Genomic DNA, 11,954 nt, shown 5'->3' with positions numbered 1-11,954 from the left:
AATCTAACCATTGCTGTTGATAAACCTCTTCTCACATGAAGCTTGAATTACCTGAACAATGTCTAAACCATCTATTCTAAACATTGCTGTTGATAAACCTCTTCTCCCATCGAGCTTGAATTACATGAACAATGTCTTAGCAATCTAATCTAAACATTGCTGTTGATAAACCTCTTCTCCCATCGAGCTTGAATTACATGAACAATGGATAAACCATTTAATTTAAGCATTGCTGTTTATAAAACAATCTAATCTAAACATTGCTGTTGATAAACCTCTTCTTGCATGCAGCTTGAATTACCTGAACAATGTCTTAACAATCTAATCTAAACATTGCTGTTGATAAAACTTTTCTCACATGAAGCTTGAATTACATGAACAATGTCTTAACATGTTGATAAACCTCATCTCACATTTAGCTTGAGTAACCTAAACAATGTCTTAACATGTTGATAAACCTATTTTCCCATTGAGCTTGAATTACTTGATCAATGTCTTAACCATCTAATCTAAACATTGCGGTTAATAAACCTCTTCTAACACGGAGCTTGAATTACCTGAACAATGTCTTAACCATCTAATCTAAACATTGCGGTTAATAAACCTCTTCTAACACGGAGCTTGAATTACCTGAACAATGTCTTAACCATCTAATTTAAACATTGCTGTTGATAAACCTCTTCTCCCATTGAGTTTGAATTACCTGAACAATGTCTAAACCATCTAATCTAAACATTGCTAAACCTCTTCTCACACGGAGCTTGAATTGCTTGAACAATGTCTAAATCATTTAATCTAACCATTGCTGTTGATAAACTCTTCTCACACGGAGCTTGAATTACCTGAACAATGTCTAAACCATTTAATCTAAACATTGCTGTTGATAAACCTCTTCTCACATGAAGTTTGAAATACCTGAACAATGTCTTAACCATTTAATCTAAACATTTTTGTTGATAAATCTCTTCACATGAAGTTTGAAATACCTGAACAATGTCTTAACCATTTAATCTAAACATTGCTGTTGATAAACCTCTTCACATGAAGTTTGAAATGCCTGAACAATGTCTTAACCATTTAATCTAAACATTGCTACTGATGATTATCTGGTTGTTTGGAACATTTATCTCCATTATTAGAGTTGGTAATTAATTCATCAAGATTGTATCATATTCATTTACTTTCAGGAAGATTAGTGGTTAACTAGGTTATATTAAATTAGTATATAGTTCAACAGCAGTGAGACATAGACATTGGTATTTGCTGGAATTAATATATATGTATATATATATATATGGAATTACTGCAGCAGAACATATCAGTCATTGATAGATCATAATACATTCATGTGACACTGAAGATATCTAAAAACTTATTCTTTGTACTTCAACAAAGACAGGCCATAGCCATTTGAATGGAATTTAATTTACTTTTGACAACTGCCTATTGTTGTTTTCTGTCAATAATCACTGCAGCATAGACGCTTTGGACATTTCGGAGAGTTTCCAATTTCTAAAGAAATGACAACTTTTGATTGTGGAACCAGTTATGAATGTCACACATGATACTAGACAGTCATGAATGTCACATGATACTAGACAGTTATGCATGTCACATGATACTAGACAGTTATGAATGTAACATGATACTAGACTCAAACAAATAAACATCATCAGCTTACACTTTAGCATTTCAGTGTCTCAGACAAAGATAGAAAACTTTTTTATTTTAAGTTTATATTTTAAATATTCAGTATATGTATTTCTCGTTCAATAGAGCTTAGAGCTTGGAAAAATACCTTTACTTACATTTTAAAAAATATCAGCACTATATTGTGTTTTACGTTGAAGTGATATAAACTCTTATCTTTAAACAATAATAAAGGAAAGAACACTATCTAAAGAAAGACGATATTACCAGACACACTCCAACTCCCAGTAATTCTTGTAAGCAGTTAATACCTATAAAAAGCATTTGGTTTGACCAGTTTGAGATCCTGCTCACATTTCCAAATTCATTAATTGAGGCAAGCAGGAGACTGCTTAGGTGGTGCTGTTATTTCTATCATATAAAAGTATTTTTAAATAATGAAATTAAGGCACAATGATGTATATTTATTTCTATACAATAACAAATAAATGTTTGAGAGAAGTAAGCAAATCTTAAAGCAGAATTACAGATAAATTAACATAATAATGTTTAAAAGAAGTAAGCAAGTCTCACAGCAGAAATACAGACATATTAACATAATAAGAAATTAAGCAAGTCTTCAGACAGAACTGCAGACAGTCTAAAATCATTACAAACACAGTGTACAAAATATAACAGAATCAAAGCACTGTAAGCGCTGTAGGCAGTTAACCAAAAACAAAAGGCAAACGTAATTATGAAAACTGTGGCAGTGTTGCTTCAATTTTTTTTTAAGATTTGAAAGAACAAACATTAAACATTCGTATATTGTACATTTATGTTCATTAAATGAATTGATTATTAAGGCAAATTAATTAATATTTCATCAAGGTTTTCAAAAGCAACTCCTATATCAATGTAAATGACCCCTATCTTCACCCCCAAGTGCATGATGTTACTCCATACCAAGTTTGGAATAAAATGACAGGTGATTATAAAACAGTTCGTCAAACATTCTCGGGCTTTACACTGCTTGAAAGATTTATATGTTTTCTTTAAAATGAGCCATATATGAAAATTATTATAGGCCCAGAAATAATTTAATAAATAATTAAAGTAAATTCAATTAACCTAGACTCATTTTTTGCATCAATAAAATTTTATAATAAACAAGAAATAATTGTAGCAGGATGCGGTTACGAAGTCTCCCAAACAAAGCCCCCATAATTCGTCATTCCCATGGTCTCCTGACATTGGGCAAAGTCCAGTTCATATTGGTTTGGTCTAGTAAAGTGATATGCATATGTGACACCTAGGAGATTGACCCTGTATGTCATTCAAATCTTTTTGAAATGATGAACAGGAATAAATATGGTTTAGGTGTGGGTATCTCGACCGTTTACAAGTTCTCAAACAGGAGGGGGTGGGGTGACCCAAGGGACTCCCCAAATATTTCATTTGATTTGTTATATTGTCCCATACATGAATACATATGGTTTAGGGGTGGGGATCTTGACTGTTTACAAGTTCTCAAACAAGAGGGGGTGAGGTGTCCCCATGGACTCCCCCTATATTTCATTTGATTTGTTTTATTGTCCCATACATGAATATATATGGTTTAGGGGTGGGGATCTCGACCATTTCCAAGTTCTCAAACAGGAGGGGTGGGTTGGCCCGAGGAACTCCCCATATATTTCATTTGATTTGTTATATTGTCCCCTACATGAATATATATGGTTTAGGGGTGGGGATCTTGACTGTTTACAAGTTCTCAAACAGGAAGGGGTGGAGTTTCCCCAGGGACTCCCTATATATATCATTTGATTTGTTATATTGTCCCATACATGAATATATATGGTTTAGGGGTGGGGATATCGACTGTTTACAAGTTCTCAAACAGGAGGGGGTGGGGTGACCCCAGGGACTCCCCTATATTTCATTTGATTTGTTTTATTGTCCCATACATGAATATATATGGTTTAGGGGTGGGGATCTCGACCATTTCCAAGTTCTCAAACAGGAGCGTTTGGGACGACACCGGGGACTCCCCCAAATTATTTTCATTTGATTTCTTTTATTGTCCCATACAAGTATATATATTGTTTAGGGTTGGGGATTGCGACGGTTTACAAGATAAAAGTACATTTTCAAATTGAAGGGGGTTCGGATGACCCCCAGGGACTCACCCTATATTTTGGTTGATTTTTTTTTGTCCTGTTCTCATTACTGAAGACTGCATGTGTCTATCACTTACTGTTTTCGAGAAATGGTCATTTGAAAATTTAAAAAAATAAAATCCCAAAGGGTTCTATAGTAAACCCCTCCCTTCTTCAGGCCCCTCCAAATACCCCTTAATAGACCCCAATGCACAAACAAAAGATTAATGGCTCCGCTAGACATGTTAGTCTAATATTTTATGAAACCCTAAGTAAATCTGACAAACGGTCAAAGTTGTCTTCTTAGATGGTTTGAGTGGATTCGGTCCGACTTGTCTCGGGGACGAGTTGTCCACTTTACTTAAAACATCTCATCAACGTCGATTTCCGCATCTGTTTCATGACCTCGTTTCATTCATAAAATAACAACAACCTTAATTCGCGCTTATTTGGCAAGATAAGTTAAAAATTACCACCCACTTATATAACTTTATTTCCTCTATCATAGAGATTTGTTGTACATGAACAATATTCCTGCGCATTTTGCCACTTGGGAAATATAAACGACTTGTAATTACCGATTTTCGGCGAAGAAATATTTCATACAATTGTTCTTTGACATCGTAGCCAAAAGCACAGGGGATAATAAACAACGTACGGATTTCTATTGAACACTACTTCCTATGTGCAACTTCGAAAATTTTGGGTAGTTCGACGATCATTTAAGGTTTTTCTGGTCATATTTTTTGTATTCCAGAAATAAAAGTATTAAAAAAATGTCCAATTAGTTATAAATAACATAATAGCCAGCTAGATAATAACAATGGCAGGTATTTCAGCATTTATTGGGTAGAACACAAATCTAGGGTGCTCGCATAAGGCAGCTTAACTGCCTAATAAAAATTATTTGAATACATCATGAAAAGACATTAAAAGGTTTTTTAAGAGCATTTTAAACTGTGAAAATATGAAACTTCAAATGAAAATATAACATATGTATCTTTCATATTGTATGAATAGTAACTTAAGTGACTGAAATAATCCAGCACAAAAAATGTGTATTAAATCACTATCCCTAAAACCATAATTTTACCTATTTTGTACTTCAGTATTTATAAATGACTGTCTTGTTTATTTTTGTCTGTGTATGTAGTATTTGGAAACAGATTAATCATGCAAATGTAAGTATCATATTGCTTTACTGCTAATGGAACAGGTCAGTTATAAAATACCTAAACTTCTAATTTGGTCATTCACCATTAAATATTAAGATAAAAAGTTCTGGTATGACAGCCAATGACACAACTATCTACTAGAGTCCAAATGATGTGGATGTAAGTAATTATAGATCACCATACCGCCTTCAACAATGAGCAAAAGCCAAACTGTAAAGTACACATATAAAAACTCTTAAATGGTATCCCAGTCTTAAAAAGATGGGAACTTGGTGATTTCAAAGTACCACTATTTCTTCTACTTATCTTATCAAACCTAATGACACCATTTAAACTGTGACAGAAAAAAATCTACTTTGAATGGAAAATAAATGAAATGCAGGTCCAACTTTAAATATCAACAATTACATCATCTTCTCTGATTAAAGTCAGGTCAGTAATAAGTGTATTTAATGAATGGCTATTATTTATCTGAATTTATTGAACCATAAAATTAATTTTTGACTCTTCACATTGAATAATCCGTGAAGAGTCAAAAATTAATTTTATGGTTCAATAAATTCAAAATAAATAATAGCCATTCATTATAAATAAATTTCTATCAAAAATAAGGCTCAAAGAGCTTTTTATATTATCTATATTAACAATAACAACGTACACACATGTTGGCGTATGCATACACAACGTCAGAGTGGGCGTGTCGCCATAAAAATTGACAACATTGAAAATAAAGGTAATACTTTTAACCAGTCAGAAGACAGTAAATACACCAAAGTTTACCCAGTGTAAAGCATCTCAACATAGGGAAAGTTTACCCAGTGTAAAGCATCTTAAAATAGGGAAGTATATCCAGTGTAAAACATCTTAAAATAAGGAAAGTTTACCCAGTGAAAAACATCTTAAAACAGGGATAGTAGAATAAATTATTGCAAACATAGCAACTGTGTGTGTTTGACAAGGGATACAACGAGAGTGAACGATTCTAGGTGTATGAGAAAAGTATACATCATACAAAAAATTGTGTGTTTCCTGTTAAAATACTTGATGTCTTTTGTTGGTTTTATGATGTTGTTGAATTGCTGTATCATTGATATAAACCACAATTCTCCTTTTACAAAGATTACGCTCTTTGATTGAAAAAGAATACCCCCCCCCCCCCCCCCCCCCAATAAAATAATAGACTATTGATTCTTTCAACTGATTTAAAGAATTAACAAATCTAGCTTTACCTTGTGACCAGTGATAAAATCAAAATGACAAATTTGTCTGCATCTTGCAATCTACCTTGAATCAGCTATAAATATAAACCAATCGGATTTACACATATATTACACTTGTTATATAAAATTTCAAACAACCTTTTAAAGTAAGAAACAATATCAAAACATATTGATTTACATATTTTTCCTCACACAGATTCAAATTTTTGATAGAAATGAATTTCAACATCATTATTTATTTCCATCACAGCTGCTAAATATAGTTTTTGTATTTATCATTAAAAGCTTTGACAACTATTGTCCATAACATCTCTTCCTCAACTATCACTGCCAGAATTCAGTTGAAATAATTAATGAACATTTTCTTTGTTTTCTGGACATTCTCTGTCTGAAATTCCCTGCAATTAAAGAAATAGTTTGTCACAGCTGTAAATACTGAACTTTATCTCTGCTCATCAAACTAATAATCAATAATGTAAAAAGATAGCTATGCCATATCAAAATGCCCCCCCCCCCCTGGTGTCATTGTGATAAGACACTTAAAATATTGAAAAAGTCACATAACTCCTATAAAAACAGTCAAATCAACAAAATGACGGTATATTATGGTCAACTACGCATAATAGCAAATGATCCTGCCAAGTATGAGAGTTATCTTTTCTAAAATGATCTCAGAAAGAGTTGAGTTCACATTGAGGTGACACTATTACAATATTAAAATAAAATGCTCCATTGGGCTCAGCTTGATACGACGGCAGAGGTGGGACCCTGAACAGTTGGGGAAAGTCATGGACACAACATTCAAGCTTTATACAGCTCTGAATTTGGATTGTGATTAAATATCTGACAAAACATAGGTTTCTGACACAGAATGAATACACCTTATCGCTATTCCCGCTTGACCCGAGAATCTGTCCCGCTCGAACTTTTGACGTCACACAACAATCACTTTTCCATTGTGGCGTCAGATATTTTCTATTATGACGTCAAATTTTTACGGGAACTTGTGTGATGTCCAGTAATGGCGGACAAATAGCGATAAGGTGTATGTGGTCTAAGTAAGAACTTAAAAATTTTAAGTTACCTATTCAAACCATATCATTATTATTTGCTTTTATATATAAATCAGGAATAATCAACTTAAAATGGAAAATTTTAAAGAAAAAAAAAAAGGAAAAAAAAATCCCCCCCCCCAATTTTTTCAACCCCCTTATGATTCATCACCCCCAAACTCAATCCCAGCCTTCCCTTTGTGGTAAGGTACCTTGCAGTACAATTTCAGAGAGATCCATACACTTGAACACAAGTTATTGTCTGGAAACTAGAAAAATGCTTGTTTTTTGGCCCCTTTTTGGACCCAAATTCCTAAATGTTTTGGGCAATTACCCCCAAACTCAAACCCAGCTTTCCCTTTGTGATATGGAACCTTGTAGTACAATTTCATAAAGATCTATACACTTACACACAAGTTATTGTCCTGAAAATAGAAAAAAATGCTTGTTTTTTGCCCCTTTTTGGCCCCTAATTCCTAAAATTTTGAGGCAATTACCCCCAAAATCAATCCCAGTATTCCCTTTGTGGTATGGTACCTTGCAGTACAATTTCAGAGAGATTCATACACTTGAACACAAGTTATTGTCTGGAAACTAGAAAAATGCTTATTATTTGCCCCTTATTCCTAAACGTTTTGGGTAATTACCCCCAAACTCAATTCCAGCTTTCCCTTTGTGATATGGAACCTTGTAGTACAATTTCAGAAAGATCCATACACTTACACACAAGTTATTGTCATGAAACTAGAAAAATGCTTGTTTTTTGCCCCTTTTTTGGCCTCTAATTCCTAAAATTTTGAGACAATTACCCCCAAAATGAATCCCAGCATTCCCTTTATGGTATGGTACCTTTCAGTACAATTTCAGAGAGATCCATAAACTTGAACACAAGTTATTGTTTGGAAACTAGAAAAATGCTTATTTTTGGCCCCTTTTTGGCCTCTAATTCCTAAACGTTTTGAGCAATTACCCCCAAACTCAATTCCAGCTTTCCCTTTGTGATATGGAACCTTGTAGTACAATTTCAGAAAGATCCATACACTTACACACAAGTTATTGTCATGAAACTAGAAAAATGCTTGTTTTTTGCCCCTTTTTTCTAAAATTTTGAGGCAATTACCCCCAAAATCAATCCCAGCATTCCCTTTGTGATATGAAACCTTATGGTACAATGTCAGAGAGATCCATACACTAACACACAAGTTATTGTCTGGAAGTTACAAAAATGCTTATTTTTGGCCCCTAATTCCTTAACTGTTGATACCATAACCCCCAAAATCAATCCCAACCTTCCTTTTGTGGTATTGAACCTTATGGTAAAATTTCATAGAGATCCATTCACTTAAACTTAAGTTATTGTGAGCAAACCAATGTGTAATCGGACGACGACGACGCCGACGTCATACCAATATACGAGCGCAAAAATTTGTTGCGGTCGTATAATAAAATGCTCCGCTGGGCGCAGCTTGATATGACCGCAGAGGTCCAACCCTGAACAGTTGGGGCAAGTATGGACACAACATTCAAGCTTGATACAGCTGTGAATTTGGATTGTGATTAAATATTTGACACAGTATAGGTTTCTGACACAGAATGAATGTGGTCTAAGAAAGGTCTTAAAAAATTTTAATTTACCTATTCAAACCATATCATTATTTTTTGCTCTTATTTATAATTCAGGAATAACCAACTTAAAATGGAAAATTTTAAAGAAGAAAAAAAATCCCCCCCCCAAATTTTTTCAACCCCCTTATGATTCATCACCCCCAAACTCAATCCCAGCCTTCCCTTTGTGGTAAGGTACCTTGCAGTACAATTTTAGAGAGATCCATACACTTGAACACAAGTTATTGTCTGGAAACTAGAAAAATGCTTGTTTTTTGGCACCTTTTTGGCCCCAAATTCCTAAACGTTTAGGGCAATTACCCCCAAACTCAAACCCAGCTTTCCCTTTGTGATATGGAACCTTGTAGTACAATTTCATAAAGATCCATACACTTACATACAGCCCTTGGATGGTGTAAACTTCCCAAAATAACGTGTATAGTGTAATGGTGTATGGCATATGGTGCAATGGTAGAAGGTGTATGGTGCTATGGTGTATGGTGTAAGGGGAATGGTGTAATGGTGTATGAGGAATGGTGTGATTGTGTAACGTGCGATCGGGAATGGTGTGAATGAATGGTGTACGACATTTCATTGGTTGAAACCGAAGTTCATTTTATTTTAATTTTTCGGATTGTAAACATAAACAATAATAATAATCCTATTGTTCTTTTTTCCCAGTAAAGCAAATTACTTTACTCGTTAGACTCTATGTCATATATATTTAATATACACATATTAAAAAATCTTTTTTTTTTCATATTCTTATTTACATTAAACAATGGCTTTAAAATTACACACTTGTGATCACATGCAGTTATCATAAAAGAAAGGATTTTATTTAAACTAGAAGGCGGATAGAAAGGTTATCCACGCATCAGAACAGTATTTTTATATCACGGGTTATCAACATCATTTTTAAAGTTGCTTCGTTCCCCACTTTTGACAGTCTCTTTATAAATATCTTATCGTCATTCACCTATGTTTGCCTTGGATTTACGATTCTGTTTTCCAAAAAATGTTCAAAGGAAAATTGTACAGTGTTATTGCATTTAAGGTGTTGTATAATTATGAACAATCTCGTCAATTTCGTTAGATTTGTCTTTACGGATTATAAATGATATCTTGAACGTCCGAAAAAATATACTTATGTGAAACGGAATGAAATATTTGCCACTTGATATTTAGCCACCAACAAAATCAACCAACCGACATAATATACTAACAGTATACTTTTCCTAGAAGAGAACTTCTCATACTTTTCATTATAAAGTACAAATGAAATCTGTCATGTCAGTCACACTGTTGGATGATGAGGTGGAATAGTTTTATTATACAAACCATCCTGAACTACTGAGTTTAAATCATCACACCTCAGCAAGCACGACTAATTTATGCGCAGACCAACCCATCACACAATAGCCCATGGAAGTGGGAAATACAGATACTGATACTGACTTTGTGATATTTTTATTAACAAGAAAAATGGATTATTAATACACAGCATGTTGACATGTATCATCGCACATGCACATTTCATATTAATAAAACACAAACAACAGTACAGTTTGAAAACAATACACAAATTAATTAATTAATAATCTGTGGTATTCCACTCAAGGGAATATTACATTTATAATATGAAACCAAAACTGTGTGTTCTTGTAATATAATCTACTCTACACATTTATAAAATATACAGTTAAATTAATCAATAATATATCTATAATTAGTTGATGAAGCAACCTAAATATCTCAATAAAAATTAAAAATAAAATAGGGTGGGTGAGGATGGGATTTTAAATTCGCTATTGCCAAATTGCAATGCGTCTGCTTCATGCAGTTGTATTATCTAGAATGCCTAAATGAGACGCGCAGTAATTAAAACAAAAGGATGATAATTAATTAATTATCTCTGCCGATTGGATAATTTGAAATAAGGGCCTTGTTCTGATTGGTTCCCTTCCCACATCTCACAAAGCAATTAGAGAGCGAGATGTCAAGAGTGGCCAGTAGGGAATTCCTTATATCATTGGTTGTTATTATTAGATATAAGCTGAAATAAAATACCCAATCGGCAATAAAGGACAGGTAATGCATGTGCGATGATACATGTCAACATGCTGTGTATTAATAATCCATTTTTCTTGTTAATAAAAATATCACATTAATCCACATCACTTTGAAAACGGCCCCACCCATTTCCCTCCCCCCTGTGTATGTGTATAGTGTGTATGTGTATATATGCTGTTGGAATCTAGACCAGTCTCAGATCAGATGCATGTTAATGTCTAACTCTGATCAGAATCCAGTCAGGAAACCTGTGAATCCAGATGGTTACTAGTGTAAAACAAAGACATGTTTGGGAAAAGAACCACAGTTTAATGCTTAAATTTCATATTAATAAAACACAAACAACAGTACAGTTTGAAAACAATACACAAATTAATTAATTAATAATCTGTGGTATTCCAAACTTCACAGTTTTATATAACGAATACAGAGATGAAATGCTGGCACTCTAAATTAAAGCGGACAAGATTTTGTTATCATTGTATTGCAATGTTGCTGTCATTTGTATTATACAATCCATCCTGACATCAAAATATTGCTGATTTACTATGCGGCTGCCGCAATATAGATTTACATAATAAAGTGCAAATATGGTCAGTTTTGTTTGATACTTTAAAATAGTTTTGTTATACGAGTCAGCCTGAGGTATCAAAACTACTGAAATTTTCTTGTGAGACAATATTTTGAATAAAAAGAGGACATGCTGGCTATCTAGATTGATGGGGACAAATTTTTGTTGTCATTGTATTGCAATGTTGCTGTCATTTGTATTATACAATCCATCCTCACATCAAAATATTGCTGATTTACTTTGCGGCTATATGCTGATTTACTATGCGGCTATATAGATTTACATACATGACATAATAAAGTGCTAATATGATCAGTTTTGGCTGATGCTTTAAAATAATTTTGTTATACAAGTCAGCCTGAGGTATCAAAACTACTAAAATTTTCATGCGAGACAATATTTTGAATAAAAAGAGGACATGCTGGCTATCTACATGTAGATTGATGGGGACAAATTTTTGTTGTCATTGTGTT

General features: G+C 33.5%; 1 protein-coding gene across 2 annotated transcripts in view; it reads right to left on the bottom strand.

Moving 5' to 3' along the window:
- Window positions 1-2,099: 2,099 nt before the first annotated feature.
- The window catches only part of LOC127725175 (dual specificity protein kinase TTK-like), a 65,035-nt gene continuing 55,180 nt past the window's right edge, over window positions 2,100-11,954 (bottom strand). For both annotated transcript variants that reach the window (XM_052232023.1, XM_052232022.1), the window contains exon 19: window positions 2,100-6,578. In XM_052232023.1, the coding sequence (XP_052087983.1) occupies window positions 6,531-6,578 (48 nt within the window). In that variant the 3' untranslated portion in view covers window positions 2,100-6,530. The remainder of the gene's footprint in view (window positions 6,579-11,954) is intronic.

The sequence above is a fragment of the Mytilus californianus genome, unplaced genomic scaffold (genome assembly GCF_021869535.1).
Source record: "Mytilus californianus isolate M0D057914Y unplaced genomic scaffold, xbMytCali1.0.p SCAF_15, whole genome shotgun sequence".
Classification (NCBI taxonomy): domain Eukaryota; kingdom Metazoa; phylum Mollusca; class Bivalvia; order Mytilida; family Mytilidae; genus Mytilus; species Mytilus californianus.
This window is presented reverse-complemented; position numbering and strand designations above follow the sequence as displayed.